General features: G+C 35.5%; 1 protein-coding gene across 1 annotated transcript in view; it reads left to right on the top strand.

The window, feature by feature from the left end:
- Positions 1-1,308: 1,308 nt before the first annotated feature.
- CLCN3 (chloride voltage-gated channel 3) overlaps positions 1,309-26,532 on the top strand; it is a 90,679-nt gene continuing 65,455 nt past the window's right edge. The window contains exons 1-2 of the mRNA XM_044681438.1: positions 1,309-1,465; positions 14,009-14,184. Coding sequence (XP_044537373.1) covers positions 14,025-14,184 — 160 coding nt within the window. The 5' untranslated portion in view covers positions 1,309-1,465; positions 14,009-14,024. The remainder of the gene's footprint in view (positions 1,466-14,008; positions 14,185-26,532) is intronic.

Raw genomic sequence — 26,532 nt, 5'->3', positions numbered from 1 at the left:
TGATTAATCCTACTAGCCCCTTTGTGACTCCATTAGAGGTTTTCTTGGAAAAGATATTGGAATAGTTTGCCATTTCCTTGTCCAGTTCATTTTACAGATGAGAAAAAAAAAACTGAGGTAGAGGTTTAAGTGACTTGGCCCAAAGGTCATACACCTAATTAAAAAGCCGAGGCCAGATTTGATCTTGAAGTCTACATAGAAGCACTTTTTGGTGCTACTGACTGAATCTATTATCTACTGAATTTATTTTCTTTTAATAAGAAATGATTGAAGAAACTGTAGTATAAGAATGTAGTGAAACATTACTGTAGGAAATGCTGAATAGGAGGAAATCAAAGAAGCATGGGAAGATTTTTTTTTAAATGCCTTGATGTGGTGTGAAATAAAAAGAAAAATATTCAGCGTAGAGGAGAGGGCTATGAGAGCAGAATACTGCATACACTGTCTTTGTTATAAGAGAAGATTCATGGGGGCGTGGGATAATGAGAAATGACACTGATGTGGAAATATAAATTATTTTTTAAAATAAGAATAAAAGGAGAGGATTGCTCAGTATGGAGTAGGAGACCTGGGGCTTATCCCCACCTGTCAGATCAAGTCCACCAGGTGGTTAAGGCTTTTCACAATATGAGTATTGCTACTTAATTCTTGTTAGAAGAAGCTGACATTTGTACAGTGCCTCCACGTTTCCAGAGCGCTGCATACGTGCGATATCGTTCCGCCATACCCGTTTCCCTCACCTCCCTGTGGAGAACACACCGCCAGCAGGTCGGCTGACCCAGCGGAGACCAGGCTCGACCAGAAATGGATATTCTGTTCACGTTCACGCCCACGTTCACGTTCACGCCTAGCGCGATGACATCACCACGCAGACGTCGGCGACGGCCCGCCCGGCCTCTTCCGGCTCCTTCTCCTCTATCTTCCCTGGGTCGGTCAGGTCTGGCGCGAGTTCTGATCCCCGTCCAGTAGTCGTTGTCCAGGTCCGCGGCCTGGATCCTGGGGTGGGGTGACGAGGCAGGGCTGGAGGGCTTGGCGCCGGGCCGAGTCGGGCCGGGCAAGGTCCTCCCCTGTCCCTCCCCCCGGGAGTTCCAAGCATGGGTCCCGCCGGCATCCGCTGACGGCTCTTGAGGGGGATTCATTTTATTGTAGGGGAAGTGGGCTGAACCGAAAGCGAGAAGCAGCTGACTTCATGCCGCTCCCGTGCTAGTAGGAGGACCCCCCCCCCAAAAAAAAAAGTCTCACCTGGAAAACATTCCTTGTTCTCTTCATCATTAGAAACAAACCATCAGGTATCTCCTCAGCCGCGATAGTGGTTGAGTTTGCTTTTTTTTTTTTTTTTTTTTTTTTTTTTTTTTTGTCCGTGGACGCTCCCCCGCGTAGCCAAGGCTCCCGGGTGAGACAGATGCAGGATACCGAGGCCTCATCAATTCCAGCCACGGTTTTTGCTATGCCTTTGAGCTGTGAGGTGAGTTAGAACGTCTGGCAATAACGAGTACCTTGGTAGTTGTCACGTTTAAGGCTTGGAGCTGGGTTAGGGTGGGGGGGACCCGCCAGAATCCGGTCTATCTGCCTCAGCAGTCCTGCATGGTGGCTTTCTGTGGTGGCTGACAGATGAGCCCATGTGATATTTAACTCACACGGATTCTTTTTACACCTTGGTACTTTCTTCATCCTTGCCAGTTCACTCCAGGAGGTATCGTCGAACCTTTTTACATGGCGCTGGAAGGAAGTAAAAAATTTAATGAAGATTATTTTTGAGCACAGACTGTTTTTTTTTTAAATTGTGTATTAAGCACCGCCCAGTTTTGAATGAATCCTTTTGATGTTGCTCTCTAGGCTAATAAAGATAACTAAAATTTATAGAGGGCGTTAAGGTTTTCAGAACGCTTAATACTTGTAATTTCTATTGTTTATTGTCCACATTCATATTCTTTCTCCCTCCCTCCTCCTTCCCTCCCTCCTTCCTTTCCTCCCCTTCCCCTCCCCCCCTTACTGGATAAAAGTAAACAAAAAAACCAACACTTTTTCATTACAAATGATTTATTTCAAGACTTAACCTAGGACAAATTTGAAACCTTTAAATATGATACCTTTACCATTGTGGTTTATATAATTGATATACTTGATTGAAGTCCTTCAAAAAAAATCTTTGCTATTTTCACTTCTGCAAATATGTAAAATTGTTCTTCTAAGTCTTTTTTATCTTTCAGGCTAATGTGGGGATATTTAACTGATGTAAACTAATCTCTCTTGCAAGTCAGTAGAAAATAAGTTTACAAGTACATATATATGTACATATATATATATATGTATCAGTTTTATATATAAGATGTTCTCATTTGTGTTCTGTCCCCAGGAAAGATATCTGAAAATCACATGCAGAGACTACAGGGCTTCTCTTCTCTCCCTCCCCCCACCATTGAGAATAGTTGTGACCTTTTGGTTAGCAGCCATTGCAATATTTGGGACAATTTTTGTGGCAGAAAGTATGGTGGAGATTTGAAATGAACAGATTCTCCTCCTGTAGTGGTAGTAGATTTAAGAATTTTCTAATGTTTCCTATAGTTCAGTGGAAGTCCACTTGGGAGTGAAAGGTTGGTGTGCCATGGCAAGGGTATTGGTTGTAGAATCAAGAGCTGAAAGGATCATATAGATAAATCAGGTGGAGGCCCCTCCTTTTAGAGATAGGGAAATTGAGGCCCAGAAAGTTTGTGCCTGGTCCAAAGTAAGTTGTAGAGATGTCCATTTCCATTTCCATAGGTTTGCCCATGACATCGATGATGTGAATGTTGCCTGTTTTATTAATGAACTTCAGGATTAAAGAGTCATTGCTGGTATAGAGCAAACTATTTTCATGCAGCCTAGTGTACAAAAGTAGTATTTCCAGAATAAGTAGCTGTGAGTTTTCAAGATTTTCCCCCTTGTTTATCATTCTTTTTTTCATCATTTTTATACTTGTATTTCTCCATCCAGCCCTATATACTTTAAAGACTATCTGTTTTCTACTAATCTTGGCCTTTATTCATCATAGTATGAAGATAATTCAGTAATTCTTAGTATTTAAAATTATTTTTGCTTTTATATCGCTGTACACAAAACATCTCTAATCCAATGTCAATATTAACATAGCTGTTACAGCAATCAATTTAAGTGCAATAAAATGTTTTAAGATATTACTTTAGTGTATGTAGACATCTGTTCATATATACATCTAATTCTTTAACATTTATACACACAAATACACATTCACATATAGATTTTGTGAAAGATTGATAAAGGTGACTTTATATTTCATTAAATTGGAGAATAGGGAAAAGGATCCTCAAGACTCTGCTCTTCCTCAGATCTTTTCCCTATCTATTAGGGCAGACTTACAAAGACTTTGGGACATACCTTTCTCTTTAGGGATTCAATTCTGCTCTATAAATGGATAAGTGAAGGTTCCATTCTTGAACTTTCTTTGGTTCAGTAACATATTTACAAGACATCTCCAAATATATAGCCTGTCACTAAACATGGTGATGACACAGCTTTTTATAATCTTTATACTATTTAACTTCATCTTTAAAATGTCCACTTAAGCTTCTAGGAAAGAATACAGATCTCCTCCACACAAGGAAATTTATAGAAATTTTAAAATTAATACTACTCCTTTGTTGGCAGCTTTGATTGCTTTTCCTTAATATTTCTTGAATCATCTCTTTTCATTCTTTTATAAATACAACCTTATTTTGAAGCATGGATTAGCAACCTATGGGAAGAATGTCAAAGAGGATGCATGGGTTGATCCTGGAGGTAACTGGAAACCTTTTAAATTTATTGACTGGGAGAGAGGGAAGTGTGTAACATGATTAGTTCCAAACGTTTATAGATTACTTTGACCCCTTAGAGGGTGGACTGGAGTGGTAATAAATTGAGGTAATGAGATCAACTAGCATTAATCCACGTGATGGTGGCAGTTATAAAAGTGGAAAGAAAGAATGTATATGAGCTATTGGGAAAGTAGAACTGGCAAGATTTGACAATAGATTTGGATATTCACTATGAATGATGAGGTAGGAGGACACTGAGCCTGAGTGAGTGTGGAATGAGAGTGTTGCCACCAAAAATGTCTAGGAAAATTTGGGAAAAAGGAGGGTTTGAGGGGAAAAGATAATTTCGAACAAGATGAATTTGGGATATTTACAGGCCATCCATTTCAAGATATCCAAGAGGGAGTTGGTGATATGAGATTGATGATCAGAATAGATATGGGAAATCTTCCAGATAGAGAAGGTAAATTGAACACCTTGAGATTGATGCGATCACCAAGCAAAATAGTCTGTAGAGAGGAGTGCTGAGGACAAAAACCTGGGAGATACTCATGTTTAATGAGAATGACTTAGAAGAGCCAGCAAAGGAGACTGAGAAGGAGTGGTCAGTTATGTAGGACAGTTATAAAAATGCTCTTTTTGGCATTTAACTGATCATAAACTGTCCCCTTCCTACCTTTCTAATCTGACATTTACTTTCTTGGTTTCTTTCTACAATCCAGCTACACTTGCCTACTTCTTGTCCCTAACACTGCCTTCTTTCATCTCCTTTGCATTTGTACTGACATTCCCACATATTCGGAATACTATCCCTCTCCACTTCTGGTTCCTAGCTATATTATGGAGATCAGAATTTAGTTCATATTCCACTTTCTACAAGAAGACTTTTCTGGTCTTCTGAGTTTAACTTTCATTTATACCCACAATATCATCATGTCTGTACGAAGTTATTTGCATATTGTATTTTTCCCTCTTCTCTCTGAGAATGTGAGCTCCTTGAGAATAGGAACCCTGCTTTTGCCTTTCCTTGTATTCACAGGATTTAGAATGGTGCATGGTAATGAGTAGGTACTTAATAAATGCTTCTTGACCAACTGACGGAAGTAGTAGCCCTTATTGGAAGTATGGTCGTGAATTTCCTTTGCTTTTGACTGTCACAGTTCCAAAATCTGTGCTTATTTTCCTGATTTCATGTAATATTCCCTAAGTAGTGTTTGTTTGACTATCTTCCCTTCAGAGCTGCTGGTATTTCTGTTCATTGCTGTTAGTTCCTACCTGAGGGCAGGGTCTGTTTCTATTGATTCATTTTATATTATTACTTAGTATTTTTACCTTGTGGATGTTGGTTGTTAATACTTTTTCTTTTTCTTTCTTTTTTTTAATAATGGTAATCTCTGCACACAAAGTTGCTCAGTATATTGGATAGAATACTGTTGGCCCTAGGAAGAGTTTTTAAGTTCTGCCCATGATACACACTGACTTTGTGGCTGTGTTTGAATCATTTAACCTCTGGGAACCCATGGAAAACTTTAGGACTTGTGAGTTGCAGAAAGTTATTAGGAAAAATTACTGGGAAATTCCTTCTACCAGTATGTGTTAGTAAAAGGAACTTTTTTTTTTTTTTTACATTTTTAAACCCTTAACTTCTGTGTATGGCTCCTAGGTGGAAGAGTGGTAAGGGGTGAGCAATGGGGGTCAAGTGACTTGCCCAGGGTCACACAGCTGGGAAGTGTCTGAGGCCAGATTTGAACCTAGGACCTCCTGTCTCTAGGCCTGGCTCTCAGTCCACTGAGCTACCCAGCTGCCCCTAAAAGGAACTTTCTAATAGGGAATTCACTATGACAATGAATTACAAATTTGGATGATGAGAAAGACTTGTTTGTGTATGATGAGGTTGAAAGTGATATCGAGATCATGAAAGTGGTAATAAATATAAGGAAAACATAAAAAACTTGATTTTGTTTCCTTTTTTTCCACCGTTGGCAGAGTTACTTTTTTCTTGGACATCAGAGCCAGCTAGTCTGGTTGTGACTGCCTAGGCTAGTCTTGTGAAGCTAACTCAATATTGCTACTGCAGCTGCTTTAGAGCTTTTGCAGAATTTTACAAAGTTAGATGGTTGAAATTCATATTGGGCTTTAGGAGTTATTCAGATTAAGCTACTTTTTAGAAAACTCAATAAAGGTATTGAGTAATTACCATGTGCCCTGACTTGCCGTTATGCCTAGGAAGTATTAGAATGAACAGTAAACTTGTGTAGAATTGGGTTTTGACATTTATTAATGACTGGGATGGTAACTCAATCTTTCTGATCTTTGGGTATTTTATCTGAAGTGAGGATAATGAAACTTATACTTCCCATTTTGCAAGGTTATTATGAGGATATAAAGATGTAATATTTGTACTAAATATAATCTATTAGAATTCTAATTTCAGACTGTTTATTTCAGACTTTCCAGGAACAGAGAGCTGGCCTCAAAGCTAGGAAGTGCTGGATATATAAGTCGTGCCACTGACCCAAACCAGCTCTGTGACCTGGGCAATTCATTTGATCCCTAATTGCTCTAAGATAGAGAAGTAGAACACACACTTGAATGCTGCCAAAATAAGATTAAAATACAATTGGGAAATATGTAACAAATAAAAATATAATAAAACATCGATAATGTTAATCTGTAGTTCTCGAAGTCAATATGTACCTACAGGAAGAGCGTAAAAATGCCTGCCTTTGGAGGCAGCTGGGTAGCTCAGTGGATTGAGAGCCAGGCCTAGAGACAGGAGGTCCTCCGTTCAAATCTGGCCTCAGACACTTCCCAGCTGTGTGACCCTGGGCAAGTCACTTGACCCCCATTGCTCACCCCTTACCAATCTTCCACCTATAAGTCAATACACAGAAGTTAAGGGTTTAAAATTAAAAAAAAAAAAATGCCTGCCTTTGTTGGATCTGACCCCTTTAGACTTTGTCTTGAGGCCTTGATAGTTACCACACCCCTGCCCAGAATAATTTTCTGAAGGGAAAGGACCTGCTTTTACTCTAGCTAAGTGCAACTGTATTCTTATTAAATAAAATATTTTCCATTTGATAACTAAGTAACCTTTAAAAATGTTTATTTTACTTTCACGAAGATCGTGGACCCTCTCTCCTTCTCTACTCCCTCCCATTGAGAAAGTAAGGGGGATCTGTCCCTTAACAAATTGTCTTAAAAAAAGGCCAAATCAGCATCCTGAGCCCATTACCTCTGTCGAAAAGTCATGTTTCAATGTGAGTCCTCGGGAATCATAGTTGGTATTGCATTGATCAGGGTTCTTAAATGTTTCAAAGTTGTTTGTCTTTACAATGTTGTTATTATATAAATGAGAAAACCTTTTGTTAGCTGTTCAACAGTTTATGAGTGCCTCTTTTCATTCCAACATCTAACCTTAGGCCTGATAAACAACTGGGGGAACATTTAGTATTTATGAATGGGTTAGGCTAACAGTAAAAATTGCAATTTATATATTTATACATTGAATGCAATTCTTATCAAATTGTAAAGGGCTTCTTTATAGATGTAGACAGGACTTCTGGGATGTGGAACCAAGATGACAGAGCATCTCTGTGCCACTATAAAAAATCCTCTCCAAACAAGATTAAAACAAATAACAGGAGTGAAAGAACTAACAAGGAGACAAAGTGAAACAACTTTCAAGAAAAGAAAAACCCAAAAGTTAGGCAAAGGTATGGGTATGGGAGTGAGAGGAGAGCAGAACCAGCAAGAAGTTATAGCAAGGAGAGAAGAGCAAGCCAAGAGCAAACCACCCCCACCTCCACTCTTAATCGGCTGACTGAGGTTCAGGATTCTATGCCCCAGCCATCATCCAAATCCTGAGATCCTGCCTGGGCAAATACTGGTACAAGCCAACCCATACTCCTTGAAATTTCAAACCTGTGGAGAAGTCCAGACCCCAGGGAATTCTAGTCTGGGCTTGAGATAAGAATTTAGTTCACACTTTGGGGTGGTGGATAATACTAAATACTAAGTACTGATCTTTTTGCCTAAAGCTCATGGCAGAGCTCCAAGACAGGACAATCAAGGGTGTGCCAGATTGGATCAAGTATACAGCCTCTGACTTGATCAAGATCAGAGTGAGATCAAAAGCTTATACCTAAATCTGGGGCAAGTCTTTAAACTATCAAAATCTCAAGGGTCAATTGAATTGGTAGGGGGAGGGGGCTCTTAGAGCTCACAGCCCTCATACCATCATCCATCCAAGCCTACCTGTAATTAAATAGGAAAAATGAGCAAACAACAACAAAAAAAAGCACCTAACTAAAGAATTTTTATGGAGACAAAGAGCAAGGTACAGGTACAGAAAGGAACAGTGAAGGCAAAGGAAACACAAAGTCCTAAAGAAAATTATGGATTGGACAGATTCTGGAAGAGCTCAAAAAAGAATTCAAAAACCAATTAAGAGAAGCAGAAGAAAAGTGGGAAAGAGAAGTGAAAATGATACAAGAAGAAATGAGCCAATTAAAAAAGGAGAACCAAAAACTAACAGAGAAAAATCAGTTTTTAAAAATCAGAATTGACCATTTAGAAACTAATGATTTCATGAGAAATAAAAAAAAAATAAAGCAGAATCAAAGGAATGAAAAAACAGAGGAAAACAAACTATCTTATTGAAAAAAATACCTGACCTAGAACATAGATCTAGGAGAGATAATTTGAGAATAATTGGACTACCTGAAAGCCATAATCAAGAAAAAACCTTGAACATTATATTACAAGAAATTATCAAAGATAACTACCCAGAGATCTTCACACAAGAAAATAAAATTGAAATTGAAAGAATTCATAGATCGCCTCCAGAAAGAAATCCTCAAATGACATCTTCAAGGAATAAAATGGCTAAATTCATGAGCACTCAAGTAAAGAAGAAAATTCTGCAAGCAGCCAGAAAGAAACCATTAAAAAACCATGGAGCTACAATCAGGATCACACAGGACTTAACAATTTCTCCATTAAAGAATCTAAAGGCATGGAATATAATATTCAGGAAGGCAAATGACAGGTTTACAACCCAGAGTCACCTATACAGCAAAAATAAGTATATTGTTTCAGGGGGGAAAATGGACATTCAATAAGATGGAAAATTTCCAAGCATTCCTGAGGAATAAGCCAGACCTAAACAAAAAATTTGAAGTCCAAACACAAGACATAAGACAAGTCCAAAAAGGTAAATAAGAAAGAGAAAATTTAAGGGACTCATTGAGGTAAAAATATATGTCTAAATGGAAAGAGGATTCCTGCAATTTTTGAAAATCAGTCTTAATAGTAGAGAAGATAGAAGGATTTTATTCAGAAAAAGGTGGAGAAGTAAGCTTATTTTGATGATAGGATGTATCTGATGATATATACTGGTAAGATGTGTATGTAAATGTGATGATAAGGAATGATATGTACATATGATATGATATGTATGTGTATGAATGATATGTAAAAAATCAATCAAAGGCTGAAAGAGAAAGTTGCACTGAGAGAAAAAGGAAGGGAGAGATAGAATGGGGTAAGTTATATAACATAAAGAGGTATAAAAAATCATTATAGAGAGGGGAGGATAAGGGTGGTGATGGGTAATACTTTACTCTCAACTGGCTCAGAGAGGGAGAAAAAGTATACTCAATGGGGTATAGAATTCTATCTTACCCTAATCAGTGGTGTATAGAATTCTATCTTACCTCACAGAGAAATAGAAAGGGAATAAGAGAAGGAAAGAGGGAACCAATTGGAAGGAGGGGAAAGTATGTGGGGCAGGGGTGACAAAAAGCAAAATACTGGTGAGGAGGAACAGAGAGAAAGGGAATAGAGCAGGACTTAAAAGGGAAAATATGGTGGAAGGCAATATACAGTAATCATAACACAGAATGTGAATAGGATGAATTCACCAATAAAATGGAAGCTGATAGAGTGAATTAAAAACGAGAATCTACTATATGTTGTTTACAAGAAACACATTTGAGATAGGATGATACACACAGATTCAAGGTAAAAGGCTGGAATAGAATTTATTATGCGTCATCTAAAGTAAAAAAAAGCAGGAGTAGCAATCATGTTACCAGACAAAGCTAAAGTAGAGATTAATCTGATTAAAAGAGATAAGGAAGGAAATTACATTTTGCTAAAGGGTAATATAAACAATGAAGTAATATTATTCCTAAACATTTATGCACCAAATGGTATAGCATCTAGATTTCTAAAGGAAAAATTAAGAGAGTTCAAGGAGGAAATAGATAGTAAGACCATACTAGTAGGGAATCTCAACCTTCCCATTTTAGAACTAGATAAATTGAACCAAGAAGTAAGGGAAGTGAATGAAATTTTAGAAAAATTAGAGATAATAAATATCTGGAAAAAACTGAACAGGGATAAAAAAGGAATATACTTTCTTCTCAGTAGTACATGGTACATATACAAAGATCGACCATGTACTAGGGCATAGAAATACTGCAAACAAATGCAGAAATAATAAATGCAAGTTTTTCAGATCATAATTTGATAAGATTTACAATTAATAAGGGCCCATGGAAAGACAATTTTTAAATTAATTGGAAGCTAAATAATCTTAATTCTTCAAAACTGATGGGCCAAAACAGAAATCTTAGACTTCATTAAAGAGAATGACAATGAGGAGACAACATATCAAAATCTGTGGGATATAGTTAAAGCAGTACTCAAGGGGAAAGTTATATATATGATTGCCTATAGCAACAAAATTGAGAGAGAGAAGATTAATGAATTGCGTTTACAACTTAAAAAATTAGAAAAAGAACAAATTAAAAATCCTCAGATAGGGCAGCTGGGTAGCTCAGTGGACGGGAGGTCCTAGGTTCAAATCTGGCCTCAGACACTTCCCAGCTGTGTGACCCTGGGCAATTCACTTGACCCCCACTGCCTACCCTTACCACTATTCTGCCTTGGAGCCAATACAAAAGGTAAGGGTTTAAAAAAAAATCCCCAGATAAAAACTGAATTGGAAATCATAAAAATTAAAGGAGAAATTAATAAAATTGAAAGAACTATTGAACTAATAAGACTAGGATCCTGTTACTTAAAAAAAAAAACAAACAAAATAAAGTACTGATTAATCTAATAAAAAAGAAGAGAATCAAATTAACAGTATCAAAGATGAAAAGGTTGATCTCATCTCTAATGAAGGGGAAATTAAGGCAGTTATTAAGAACTACTTTGCTCAATTATATGACAATAAATATGACAATCTAGGTGAAATGGGTGAATTACAAAAATATAAATTGCCCAGATTAACAAAAGAAGAAATAGAAAGCTTAAATAATCCCATCTCAGAAAAAGAAATTGAACAAGTCATCAAGGAACTTCCTAAGAAAACATCCACAGGGCCAGATGGATTCATAAGCACAAATTATTTGACAAAATAAGCAAAGAAGGATTCTTATAGATGTAGACAAAATCATAGTGAGCTTTATGTGGAAAAAAAATGTCAGGAAGACTATTAAGGAGTATATTTTAAAAAGAAAGGCAAATGAACTGAATTTTGTCATTGTAGTCCTTAAAACACAAAGCAGTTGTCATTAAAATTGATACTTGACTAAAAAAAGATCAATGCAAAAAAAGAGAAGATGGGTTGGTCATGTGGCAAGTGTAAGGGATAACTGACAGATGGCAAGGATGGTTCAACCGATACCTTCTCCAAGGGTTTCAGCAGGTTTCACTTCTAGCAATTGTTCCCAATAGTTCTATTGGGAACATAGTGATAGTGAAAAGAGTTGTACAGGAGAGGCAGGTATGGATACACTTGCCACATGACCAACCCATCTTCTCTTTTTTTGCTAAACAATCCATTGAGGAAATACTTTATACAGACCACCCACATATATATGTATGAATATATGTACCTATGTAATTATATTTACACATAAAATAGTGTTTGACAAAATTTTAGACTGATACTTAAAAATTAACTAGGTAGTTAGAATATGAAAGCCCTTGTTTTCCTTATTTCAAAGAGGTTTTCAGTACAACTGATATACTGGCAAGGACACTTAATTTGAAGTAAGAAGACCTCGATTCAGATGGCTTTGAGAAGTCACTGACCATAAGACTCTTTCCTGTTCTATAAATTGGAGGCAACAATATTTGAAAGATATGCCTCACAGCAAGGAAGGGTCAAAGGATATAACAGCAGAAGAATAAAGAGATAATAAAGCATTTTTAAAGCATTATGTAAATATATACTATTAGTAATATCAATACTCTTCCTGCAATTGTGTTATAGCCAAGAGTGTTATGTCTTTATATTTCTATTTTATCCTTTGCTAGGTAGTAGTACTGCTTAATAGTTTCCAGACTAGTCTCACAACTCCATGGAGGTTAAGTGAATTACTATCTAAATTAAAAAGAAATAAATGACAGTCAGTTTTCAATCAGTTTTCACTTATAGTTTCTATTATACTTTTTGTTATCTTTGAAGAAATTAGAAAAGCAAAGATAATCCTGCCTCAGTGATTATCAACTGAGTTACTAGTGGAAACTGGTTACATTTCTCTGTTTTTGATGAATACTGTTTTCTCCAGGAAATTTGTATTTCTGCAAATGAATGTCAATATTTTTTGTTTAATTACATTTTTACAAAAGAGTCATATAAGTTAGTTATGAGTGTAGGTTTTTTTAGCTATTCTCTACCATTATTTTACTATAAGCAGATTGTTTTTGACATTCATTTCTTAACATTTGTTTAGAAAATCTCAATATAACAGTAGATAATAATTTCTGCTCCTTTTCTTTATGTCTTTGGTATAACTCATATTAGGGGATTTTTTTTAAAACCCTTACCTTCTGTCTTGGAGTCAATAGTGTCTATTGACTCCAAGGTAGAAGAGTGGTAAGGGCTAGGCAATGGGGATTAAGTGACTTGCCCAGGGTCACACAGCTGGGAAGTGTCTGAGGCCAGATTTGAACCTATCACCTCCGGTCTCTAGGCCTGGCTCTCAATCTATTGAACTACCCAGCTGCCCCCAGGGGATTTTTTTAAATTAAGTTTTATCATGTTTTTAGATACATATTTTCTTCTATCCCACTTTCCTCCCACCCCTCCTCCTTCATTGAGAAAGCAAGAAAAGCATCCCCCTATTAGAAATATGTATAGTCAAGCAAAACAAATTTGTATAGTCAAACAAAACTAATTTCTGCATTGGCTAAGTGCAAAATCAGAAAGTCAATCTATACTCTTGAAGCTCTTAGCAGTTTCAGGAAGTTGGTAATATATTTCAAGTCCTCTAAAAAATTGTGGTTGGTCATCTAATAAACTCCTTTTATAATGCTATACCTTCTTGAAGTCTGCTTGTACAAGACTAACATTTCAGCCCATACTCTTAGATCTTTTAAGACGTCTATCACCTGATACACTCCTGTTAGAAGCTCATTTTTGAGTCGGACAAGTTTAGAGGTAGAAATGGCATAGAAATCATCTGGTCTAATATTTTAATTTTATAGAAAGGAAATTGAAATCTATTGAGTTACATTAGTACCTAAAATCATCTCCAAAATAAGAAAAGCCTATCTCTTAGAAATGACAAAAACATTGTATCCTAAGAGTGTCAATCCTTTGTAGATCTCTTAGATATAACAAAATTGGATCAAATAGGCTATGTTACTATAACTTGGCATATGCTTTACTAGGTCCTTTCCATTATCATATATATGTATATTTTTGCTTTTTGGTGAAGAGTAAGCAAGTAGAAATTTAAATAATAAATAATGAATACTAGTTCTCTATATAATTACAATGAATATTGAAAATAAGAATGGTAAATATTAAATCGTGGTTTTATTTATTGATACTGATCATTAAAAATATAATTGTGATTTAATCTTTCATTAGGTAGTAACCATCTACTTACCCCATGAACATAAACTCATAATATAAATACTGAATTAAAGAATTAAAGAACAGGGATATGACATTGAAAAACCAATAAAGCAATCATTCAGCACCTGATTTGTATCTTTGAAAAAGAACTTTTAATAAGTAAACGGTTCGTACTAGATAAGTGTAATATTTCCCATAAACATTCTGAAATGTCATTTAGATTTTGTCTTTTGGCATTGTTTTAAATTGCATGTTGTAATATTACATATGAAGAGAGAGTATTAAAACAAAGCTCTTTTAAAATTTTCTTTAGTTCATCAAATAACTAAATGGAGTCTGAGCAGCTGTTCCATAGAGGCTACTATCGAAACAGCTACAACAGTATAACAAGTGCAAGTAGTGACGAGGAACTTTTAGATGGAGCAGGTGTTATTATGGACTTCCAGACCTCTGAAGATGACAATTTGTTAGATGGTGATGCCTCAATTGGTAAGTTGACGTTCCAGCTTCTGTTGTGGATGATGAATATTGTTTAAAGTATTTATACTGAGTATTTCATTAATGCTAGATTTTACAAAAATAAACTATTTTGCTCTTTTGTTTATAGTAGTTCACTGTTTTCAAAACTGGTAATAATTTTTCCTTTCTTTTTAACTTAATTTCATATGAAGAAGCTTGATTTATAGATAATTTAGCAGTTGTGCAGGACCTGGCAATGTGTAGTTTACAAGATACACTGAAAATGAGACAAACATAGAGTGAAGGTGAGGGGCTGGAGTAGAAAATATCATCCCTCAGCTGATCCAGAGAAGGCAGAGGTAGCAGACACGATCTCTGACAGAGTTGGATATAATTGGAAGGGATGAACAGGGCAACTATATTATGTTGGGGAGGAGGACTACTATAGATAATGAAGCATTATTAATATTGGACTTGTAGTCATCAAGTTGTGATAGCACCCTGATTTTTAAAGGAAAAATAAATGAAATACAAATGGAAATAGATTTAAAAAAATAATAGCTGTAGACTTTGATTTTGCTTTCTCAGAACTAGATATCTAACTAAAAAATAAGAAAGAAGTTAAGGAAGATAGCTATTTGGAATGCCCTTTCTGGTGTTTCTGGTGGGACAACAATGGTTTAGAGAGCAAACTATTCTGCAAAAGTCTTACTTTAACACTCTTCCTACTATTTAAGTAATCCTACATCCCTGAGGGGTTGTGGCACAGGAACAAAAATTCCACTGGGTAGGACCAAGCTGGAAAGGCTTCTTTTAGAAAGAGTATGATCCTGGCAACAGATTATGTCTTCCATAAGTAGACATATCTAGTGAAATGTGGCCCTGGTAATATATGTTAACTGAGAACCACATAGTCTAAAGTGATCAAATTAAATGCTGAAAGGAACATGGAGAAACAGACCTAATATTAGATTGCTGGAGCAGCTGTGAATTGTTTTTTAGAAAACTAGATGGAAATATACATGAAGAGCTGTAAAGCTGTTCATGCTCATTGACCTAGAGATCCCATTTCTAAGGGTAGGCCCTATGGACATTATTGAGAGGGTAAAAAGTTTTGTATGTATGAGAATATTCTTGGAAGTTTTATTTGTTATGATAAAATAACTGGAAATAAGACAAATACAATGAATGGGAAAAGTGACTGACTAGATTGTGATATTTTATTATAATGGATTGTATTATTATGTTATCAGAAATGACAGATATTGGAAATATATAGAAAATAAAGGAAAATATGAAGAGATGAAAAGAGAATAAGAATAATACATACCATGATTACATTAAAAATCAAGAGAAAAAAGTATCCAAATAAAACAAATACAAAGAGAACTCAAAAGTAGAGGATGTTTATATTGATATACATATGTAATTTACATATTTTAAAACAAATTGTAAGCAACGTTGAGTTTGTGGTTTTGTGTATAATCTTTTTTATGCATTTATTTAGTTAAATGGCTTTTGGTATTAGTAATGGTTATTAAGTATATCATAAAAAATTACTCAATTAAAAAAAAGTGTATTTGACAGATTTTATACTATAACAGTTGTTTCTAAACTTTTCATGGTAAAGAATAACTCTTTCTCTTCTGAAGCAATATAATTTTTCCTATAGGAGATAAGTGAGGCTGATAGATTTTTGGGGGAATGAGAAGGATTCAGGTGAGGTAGTGGGAAATTGATAATTTTGGAGTCAAGACAGGTATTGAATGTTCCTGGAACTGGCAGCATGACAATCTCTCTAAAGCATCTCACCTTTATTTCAGTTGGCTAAGATGTTGGAGCTGCTTTATTCTGGATGGAACAGTGATGGGGACAGATTTTAGTCATGCTCTAGTCTAGAGAGTGAATCATAGTAGTAGCTGCCTACACGCTGCTATCATGACCTGTATGATTGACTAGGAGAACACAATTGACCTTTTGTGAAACTCTTGGAGTACAGTGGCTTTGCAAACTGTTGGTGGGAAAAAGAGCCTCTTTAACTTTTTGCCTTTGCCTTGATTCAGAGAAGCTGGTGGTGTTGTTAGAAGGGTTTGGAATAAGGACAGGGTAATATTCTAGGTCTGCATAGATCAGAATAACAGAAGAAAAGTGCTTGCTTTTTATGTAGTTGTGTGTGGCAGTTTTTTATGAATTTGAAAAATGTTTAAAAGTATTTGCACTTATTAGTTTTGTACCCTTGAGATTAAGAAAATAAAAAGTTATTAGCTATTTTAAAAACATTTGACTTTTTCTATGTAGACGAAGAAAATAGTGGAAATAGTACACTAAAGTATAGGAAAACATGTTTAAAGATCACAGTAAAGATAATAAATCAGCTAGCATTTATTGGTTGCCTCTTTTGTGTTCTGCACTGTGCTAGGTGTTCTGGGTACACAAAAGACAAAAAAAGTAAACCTTACCTTTACTCAAGAAGCTTAACTTCTACCTAACTTCTACAGGGGTATGAGGGTGGAGTTCATGAATGCAAACAAGTAAATAAAAAAATAACAAAGCACCTTTGAGAGTGTGATCTGGGATCAGGAAAGGCCTAGGATGCTGAACCTGAGATATGCTTTGGAGGAATCTAGGAATTCACTGAATCTGGTATGAGGAAAGTGAGTTCCAATGGATTACCCTTTTTGGAAAGGCATAGAGGCAGGAAATGGAATGTCATGTACTTGGGAACTGCTATCAGGTTAGTTTGATTGGAATAGAGAATGCATGAAAGGGAATACTGTAATAAAATAGTAATAATTAGGATTTAAGATCACATATTTAACTTCTTGAGCATTAGTCAGTGGAACTAGATTTGGGCTGGAGGATTTCATGGTGAATTTTGTTGTCTGTCACCACAGAGATAACCAAGGACAAACCACTTAACTTTGCTGCATTATTTCATCATCTGTAAGACATGGTATTTGCACTCATAAACTGTAAAATTCTACATAAATTTTGTTCATATGCTTTTAATTTTTTTAATGTGGAAGAGTCTTAAGATGTTTATCTAGTTCATTCTCTTCATTCATAGATTGGGGAACTAAATCCAAAGAAGTTAATTGACTTGTCCAAGGTCTAAAGGGTAATAAGCTGTGTCATTGTCAAGATTCAAACTGGGGCTCTGAATTCACTTTTCTTGATGAGACCTTTTCCCTTAAGAGGATATGCTATTGTTATCAACATTTTTTATTCTATGACATCTTGTTTGCTTGCCATTGGGCTTTGTTTTTAAAAATAACTAAGTTATTTGGTCCCAATAAATTTTTTTTAATGTTAAAGGTTTATCTGACATTAGTTAATCTTGTCTTCTCAGTGCAAATATTATAGGATTCATTTGATTAAGAACCAAAGTTTGTCCTAATGGCTGTGGCCAAATTAGAGAGATTTGCCGAAGATTCAAGATGGCTGAAACCTTGAAATACTCTGTTTTGAACTAAAGAGCATTCAAATCTTCAGGTTTATTTAGATTGTGTCAAACTATATTGCAGTTTTTAAGATTTTTTTTCTCAGCAGTTCTTGTCATTAAAGAGGAGCCATACAATTCTTGCATTATTGATAATGAAGTATATATAGTCATGGTATATAGTCGGTTATAGTAATATACTCAAAGATGCTAATTTTACTTTTACTAAGTATATATATTTATAAAAGTCATTATGGGTTTCCAGTATGCGAAATAACAGTCAGGTACATTGGCAAATGATTAAAAATACTTTGTTTGGTCTAGTTTGGTCATATTTTAAAAATAGCTTTATTTACTCCCCATGTGAAATAAGTTAATTACCTTTTCCCAAAGATGAGGGACACAGAACTTGGCATAAACGAATAGAGAAACTCTCATAGGATTTCCCATCTCTTATAGGTCTATCTTTTTATGAAGTGGGTTAGAGATAGAGATATGAAGATCAAGGGGGAAATATTTTTATTTTCACTTTTCCCCTGAGGACTTCAATTCCTATCCAAAAAGAAAAAAAGGTTATACATATATTTTTTTTCTTTTTTAAATTTTAAACCCTTAACTTCTGTGTATTGACTTATAGGTGGAGGAGTGGTAAGGGTAGGCAATGGGGATCAAATGACTTGCCCAGGGTCACACAGCTGGGAAATGTCTGAGGTCGGATTTGAACCTAGGACCTCCAGTCTCTAGGCATGGCTCTCAATCCACTGAGCTACCCAGCTGCCCCCTATACATATTTTTACAGTGATAAATAAAATACAACTTAGAATACACTCATCCAAAATGATTTCTGAAAATGAAATGATTGGGAGACTTTATGTAAAAGTATCTACCATTTCAGACTATTACAATATTTTACATTGATATAGTAAAACTCAAGGACTATTAGTCCTGCCTGAAAGGGTCACTGCAACATCAGTTGTAAAATATGTGCTTTGCTACTATAGGGAGACTTAAGATCCTAGGTCAGAGTTTTAGGGCTAGAAAAGGGATCTTAGAGATTCCATCCTGTTTAACTCCCTCATTGTATACATAGGGATACTGAGAATTTGAACCCAGATTCTTTGAGAGCAAATCTACTGCTCTTTCTAGGTACCATGCTACTCCTGTTTTATTTGCTTTGCAATAAATCTGAAAGTTCCCTGGTTGATGGTGCTGGGAAAATATTCACATTGTAATTGCTTTAGGTTTGGTGACATTATTTGCAGAGAATCTCCTTACTGACTTTACTGGGAGTGCTAAAACCAAGAACACAGAAGACAGATAATGATTGAGTTGACTAGGAATTGGGCTTCCTCTTTGCCAGGAACTAGCCTTCTTTGCCCGAGGCCTGAATTTAAAGAGGACAATGGAATCTAAAGAATAGAGAGGCCCATTCTGCTGCACTAGTCCCTGAAGCCTTTGGGAACTCTAGTAACCTGGCTGTCGCCCCTCCCCCATTTCCAAAAGATTATTCAACCCCCCTCTTCCTGTAACAGATTTGGAAACTCCTAGTACCATGGTATGTGGTGCTATGGAGGAACCCAGATTGCAGTCTTTCTGACCTCTATTAAAGACCCTCTGTTATAACTACTTTGGTAGTTGATTTTTTTCAGGTTGTTGATTTCATATTGTAAACTTACCTTTAATAATATCAGGAAGTTGGCAAAATGTGAAAATTAATGTTTAGAAAAAACAAAATCTATAATAAGGAATTAGGTCTTAATGATACATGTAAAACCCAGTGGAATTGTGCATCGGCTAAGGGAAGTTAGCGGGGTTTCGGGGAGAGGGAAAGAACATGAAACATGTAACTATGGGAAAATATTCAAAATAAAAGGAAAAATATAATAAAAAAAAAGAAAAACAAAATCTTCTGGAAAAAAAAGAACACAACAAATCCAGTACACTATTAATTCCAAGACAGAAGGCAAGTATAAAAAAAAAAAAAGAAGAAGAAGAAGAAAAGGGGTAGCTGGGTGGCTCACTGTATTGAGAGCCAGGCCCAGAAGATGGGAGGTCCTGGGTTCAAATGAGACCTCAGATACTTCCTAGCTGTGGAACTCTGGGCAAATCTAAACTTAATCCCCCATTGCCTAGCCCAGCGATGGGCAACCTTTTGAGCTTGGTGTATCAAAATCTGCCAAAAAACCAAGCATAACTTGGGTGGTGTGTAACTTTGAGAAAAAAACCCCATAATTTAGTGATATTTATAGTTTAAATAACAAAAATGTATAATTGTAATATATAACTGTATTTAACAAACCAAAATAGGTATATTAATATAGGTAGAATAGTCATCTATAGTGCACAGAGTGTCTATACTATACTACAGCAAAACTTATCCTTGGCATATGGCTGCATACTTCTCTGTATGCAGCCGCATGTGTCATCGAAAATGGCTACGGTGTCATGGGTTTTCCATCACCAGCCTAGCCCTTACCACTCTTCTGCCTTGGAACTAAAATCTAATATTGATTCTAGGATGGCACGGGAGCGTTTTTAAAAATAGATTTATTTATTTTTGCCAGCTAGTTTGTGCTTTTGTATCTAAGAAGAGGGGAAGGAGAGCATAACAGGTGTGTGGTGGACAGTGTATATAAAGGCACAAAGGCAGGGATTGAAATGACAAGTGGGAGGAATTATGAATAGTCTAGTTTGTCTGCAACATGGTATTATGGGGCAGAATACGAAATCAGCCTGGGAAGGTAGGTTGGAGCCAGATTATGAAGAACTTTAAATGCCAAACAGAGCAGTTTGTATTTTACTTTAGCGGCATTAAATAGGAAGCCACTAATGTTTTATGAGCAGGGGACAGACATGATGAGAACTGTGTGTGAGAGATATTGTGAAAAATGTGAAAAAATTGAAATGAGGAGAGATTCAAAGTGAGGGTGAACAATAGGAGGCTGTTGAAGTAGTCTAGGTGAGAAGTAATGAACTTCTTCCTCACTTCTGCCTCTTAAGGTCTTAATCCCTTGTTTCTTTGCTGCAGTTCTCAGTTGAAGTGCCACCTAAATCATGAGGCCTTTTCTGATCTCCACTATTACTAGTGCTTTCCCTCCCCACTCCCAAATTACCTTGGAGAGTATGACTTGGCAGCTAATTGGATATATACACAATGAGGGAGAGTGAAGAGTCAAAAGTGTTTTCTACTTACTAAGATCACATACCTGACCTTCTGGGTGGTCGTGCTACTGACAGAAAGTAAGGAATTTAGAAAGAGGGATGTTTTGAGGGGAGACAGAGTTCTAGTTGGTTATGTTGCCTTTAAGATGTCTTAATAGGCTATTGATTAGAGATTTTCCTCTTGTTAGGTCCTCAAATGGAACTAGAGCTAAGGTATGAGAAAAGGGCAGGATAGGTAGCTGGGCACCTGTGGCTATATATGATCATTGAGCCTCTGAAAGCTAATGAAATCAGCATGAGGGATTGTAGAAGGAAACAGGGTCTCTGAGGGTAGAACATGGTGATAATAGCCAAGGAAACTGAGAACTGAACAGTCAGGCAGATAGGAAGAGAACCAGGTGAGAGCAGAGTAAAACAAAGTCCCTTGGAGGAGAAAGTGTTAGGTTTGCAGAGAGCTCAGGTCTGAGAAAGAAAGACTATCAGACTTAGAATTAGAGAACATTTATGATCTTTAAAAAGAACAGTTTCCATCAAGTGGTAGGTTCAGAGACCAGTTTGCAAGAGTGAGAAGAGGAGTAGAGTTGAGCAGGTATAACTAGTAAATGTTCATGATTTTCTCTGAGAGTTTGGCTGGAAAAAGGAGAAAAGAGATAGTCTAATAAATTGAGAACATGCTAGGGTCCACCAAACATTCTTTAAAGATGGATAAGAGGTTGACATTTTTGTAGGCAACAGAATAAGAGCCAATAAGTAAAAGGGCAGAGATAGCAAAGAAATTGAGGGTAGATATATAGATCTGGGAGTCATGAATTGAGAGAATAATTGAAATCACTACTAGTAAGACAAATACACATAATAATTGCTTGTTGAGTGATAGTAAAAGTAAGTTTAGTTGTGATTAAAGTGCCATATTTCTGTTTTTATGGCTTCAAAAATAATTAATATTATCAAAATTAATGTTTTTATTTGGAATTAGGCAGATGAGGTGACCAAAATATCTATATTCTTTGACCCATTAATTCCTTTAGTAGGCTTATATCCCAGGGAGGCAATTGTTAAGAAGTAAGTCCTATATACTCCAAAATATTCGAAGCATGACTTTTTTTGTGGTGACAAAGAGTTGGAAGCAAAGTTAATTGGGGAATGACTAAACAAATTATGGTGAATGAGTGTAATGGAATATTACAGTGCTGTAAGAAATTATAAATATGATGAATACAGAGAATTGGAAAGATATACACAATCTGATACAGAATGAAATAAGCAGAGCCAAGAAAACAGTGTACACAATATATACAACAATGTAAATGGAAAGAACAACCACAAAAAAAAAATTGAAAATTACAAAAAACAAGTATGGATCCAAAGAAGAAAAATAAGAAAACTTCCCCTATCCAGATCCTTTGCAGAGTTGGAAGGTCTAGATATGATGCATTGCATATATTTCCCAGGTCTTTATTATATTGATCAGTTTTATGAATTTTTTTTCTCCTTCACTTTTTTCTTTTCATTAAAAATATTTTTTGTTATCTGAGATGGCTCCCTGGGAGGGTAAGGAGAGGATACTGTGAGAAATTCTCATGATATAAGAAAGCAAAAGATATCAATATCCTGGGCAAGCCGCTTAACTTTTTAAAAAGTCTCAGTTTTCTCTCCTTTAAAATGAAGATAAAAATAGTATTTATCTCACAGGATTGTCATATGAGTAAAATAAATAATACATAATGGGTTTTGTAAAATCTTAGAGATATATAAATAATAGCTATCATTATTTAAGTGTTTTTTATTCATTCATAATGATCTTAAGTAACTAAAATTTTTTTTCTTAGTTTTCTGAAACTGCTTTTTACTCAGTAAATACATTGACTAGTACAAATTAAAATGTACAAAATATTAGTATCATTTCATTTGTACTGGACCACTTTTCACAGGAGAACAGACATTTTAGTCAAGTCAGTTTTCCTTTATTGTTGAATATACCAATGAATTTGTTTTGCTGTCCACTGGAGATGAACTTTTTTTCTGATGTGACTTGACCCATAATAAAAACCCATGCTTACAGTGGAAAGTAGAATTTTCTCTTATTAAAAATGTGCATTAATTAAATGTAATGTCAAAAATTCACTTTAACTACCCTTAGTTGAACCCACATTTCATTATTTTCCAGACATGTCCTATGCTTTCTTAAATTGCCATCTTATTCTTTGAATGCTCTTTCTTCTCCTTTTGACTCTTAAATTCTACCTATCTTTAAAGTTCAACTTTAATATGCTTTAACAAATTTTCTTTGCTCCTTCTCAAAAACAATCTTCTCCCTTTAAGACTTTACAAAGTACTTTATTTTTCCTCTTTTCAACACACTGCAGGTGTTGAGTTGTCTGTGTTACTGTTATATTCCTTTTCTAGGCTCTAACTCTTTGATAACAGAGATTGTATTATGTGAAACTTTATATTTCTCCAGTGCTTAAAAGTATTCTATATACACTAGATAATTGATAAATGTTTCTTCAACTAAGCTAAATATAGTTACTTAAATCCCACTTTTCCATTCCTTGTAGCCCAAAGAATTTTTATATTCATATTAAAAATAACGTATGAGGTGGTTAAATTTGAGGCTGATAACACTTTCTCTAAAGTTATTATGGGTGAACATTAAGTTTCTATTTTTGCCTGCTCGTGATCTTTCTTGTTATACAAGTTCCTAGTAAAATAACTTGACTTGTCCTGGTGTAAATATTAAGCATGTATGGTAAAAAAGTCTTGACAAACCTACAAGTTGTTTGTAATCTAAAACAGTATCATTTTCTTAATATTTTGCAGTGTTTTGAGGAGGAAAGAAAATGTTTTCTAGTTAGTTGACTTCATAGAGGTATCATCGCTAAAAAAAATTTTACTTGGTATTTTTAAGTTTATCCATTTTGTGTACCGCTTGGGCACCATTTAACCCTAGTTATTATAAGTCAGTTAAAGCTAGTCTGAGTCAAAGGCTTCATTTACAACACCCTCTAATCTGTAGACCTTCCAGCCCTGCAAGTGGATGGGAAGCACTTTAGCTTAGAATCAGCAAGTTTAGGAGATTCATTTTGATTATTTACAACTTTTCATATGTATTTTAAAAGTAATCTAAGGTTCAAAGATAAAACTTTTTCTTCAGAATATTGGGTAAATATATTCTACACTAAGGAAATTTTTGATACGTCAAAAACAACTTTTCTGTTCAATGTTGACCATATGTCTTTTACTTTTCCTCTTCCTGTATTACCAAACTTTATGTCAGGAATAACAAGTTGTGAAGATTTCTAACAATGACAATAAAACACATTTTAATTTGGGGGTATCAGAATCAATATGTAAAAGAAATATCTTAACAGTGCTCTGGATATAATAGGCCTATATAATATTCCTTCTTTGTGCTGATAATCTATTGACATAAAGATTTGTGATTATGACTACTATTTTGAGGAAGACATTTCTAGATGAACATAATTTATACACTGTACAGGAATAGTCTCTTTGCTATTGCTTCTTACCAAAAACCAGATTCTATGTGTAGTTGGAATGGAAAGGGGAACAATCTTTATATTGGCTTCCTTATGTTACACTCTGGATCATTCATGATCCTTCTTGATAGCTCCTTTAGTATAATGAGACTGTAGTATTCTGCTTAGCTTTAGGAGAATGAGTTCATATCACTTAGTAAAGTTTCAGTGTTTGAAATTTGGTCTTAAATCATCATCAACAATATTATTAGGGGGCAGCTGGGTAGCTCAGTGGATTGAGAGCCAGACCTAGAGATGGGAGGTCCTGGGTTCAAATCTGGCCTCAGACACTTTCCAGCTGTGTGACCCTTGGCAAGTCACTTAACCCCCATTGCCTACCCTTACCGCTCTTCTGCCCTGGAGCCAATACACAGTATTGACTCCAAGATGGAAGGCAAAGGTTTTAGAAAACAACAAAAAAACACCAAAAAAACAATATTATTATTTCTTGGATCATCACAAGAACAGTTTTGCTTTATTTCTGAATCTGTAAGACTGTCCAACAAAATTGTATTTATGTTGTAGAAATAATTGGAGTCATAAGATTTAGAGCCTGAAGGGGACAGTCTTTTCCCTTATTTTATAAATAAACTAATGCCTTAAGAGATCCATGACTTGTCCCAGTCACACAGAAAGTCAGGTTTTGGATGTGCTTTTCCTATTACTATACTCTAATTTCAATGTAAATGAGAAAAAGATCAAGCTTACCTGTATGCTTGGAATATATTTATGTGTTCATATCTGTATACATGTATGTGTGTGTAGCTCAAGAAATAGAAAATTGAAGCAAACAAATATAAAATATTTTGTGAATAGGTATAAATCCTGGGTATTATATTAGTATGTTATAGTGGAGGGAATGCTAAACTTGGAGTCAGAAGATCTGGATTTGAATTTTGGCTCTACCACTTGTGATGGTTATAGGAGAATCACTCAATTCTGTTTTGAAGCCTCAGTTTCTTCCTCTGTAAATGGAGATAATAAACTACTTCACAGGATTATTATAAGTAAAATGGGTTTGGTAAACTTTCAAGTATGATTAGAGACTTTAGCTCATATTATTTCAAACTATATGTGTAATAGATATGTATATATATAACATGCGCATACTTATATATAAAACATTATATACACACATACATTTGTTAAGTAATATATAAAATGAGTTTTTATATCTGGAGGGGCAGCATGGTTTAGTGGAATCAGGAGTCCTATATTTGAGGCATTGTTCAGATACTTACTAGCCATGTAACCTGAGTAGGTCAGTCATTTCAACCTCTCTATGAGCCACAATTCCCAAATTTGTAAAAGAAGGATATTACTACTTACCCCATGGAGTTTTGTAAAGAACACATGTGTGTATGCCATATATACATGTATGTATACATAAAGAATGTAACCTTGCATTAGGTATAAAATCCCATATTACCTAGTTTTCACATATAATTAAATGATTAGATCCTCTTCTTTGTATTTTCAATCTCTTCATTATTTAAATTTTAGCAGCTAGTCCCTTGAAAAGAATGCTTAGGGGGGCAGCTGGGTAGCTCAGTGGATTGAGAGTTGGGCCTGGAGACAGGAGGTCCTAGGTTCAGGTCCTGCCCCAGACACTTCCCAGCTGTGTGACCCTGGCCAAGTCACTTGACCCCCATTGCCCATCCTTACCACTCTTCCACCAGGGAGCCAATGCATAGAGGTTAAGGGTTTGGAAAAAAAAAAGAAAGAAAAGAATGCTAAGGTGATGGGTTGAGATCATTGTATTCAGCTGGATGAACTTGGACCTTTCTTTATGGAAGGTTGCTGTACATTGAGCTTTTTATTAGTGTAGCTATGCAAAATTGTTGTCATTTCCTTGTAGCTAGGGTGTTGGAGTGCCTTAGTATGTTGTTGCCTGAAAATGTAGAGAATCCTGATTTGTTAATTTATTCTTCAGTTGAGGTCATATTGCTATATACAAAATATGTATTTATAATCTAAGCAAATAGACATACATTGCAACATGCCGGATGCACAATGTGTATCAAAGGAAAATAAGTATGGTCCATTTCAAAACCCACCTTTTTCATACATGACTATTAAAAGAGTAAAGGTTTTTTTTAATGTTAAGAAAAATTGCAAGAGTTAAAAAATGTTTGTATTTTCTTCCTTTAGTTGCTTCAGAAGCTATGTGTTTCCCCCACCCCCCAAACCAGTTTTGTCTGTTATTACTTGGAGCTTAGTCATCTTTTACGTAGCTGA

The sequence above is a fragment of the Gracilinanus agilis genome, chromosome 6 (assembly GCF_016433145.1).
Source record: "Gracilinanus agilis isolate LMUSP501 chromosome 6, AgileGrace, whole genome shotgun sequence".
Lineage (NCBI taxonomy): Eukaryota > Metazoa > Chordata > Mammalia > Didelphimorphia > Didelphidae > Gracilinanus > Gracilinanus agilis.
This window is presented reverse-complemented; position numbering and strand designations above follow the sequence as displayed.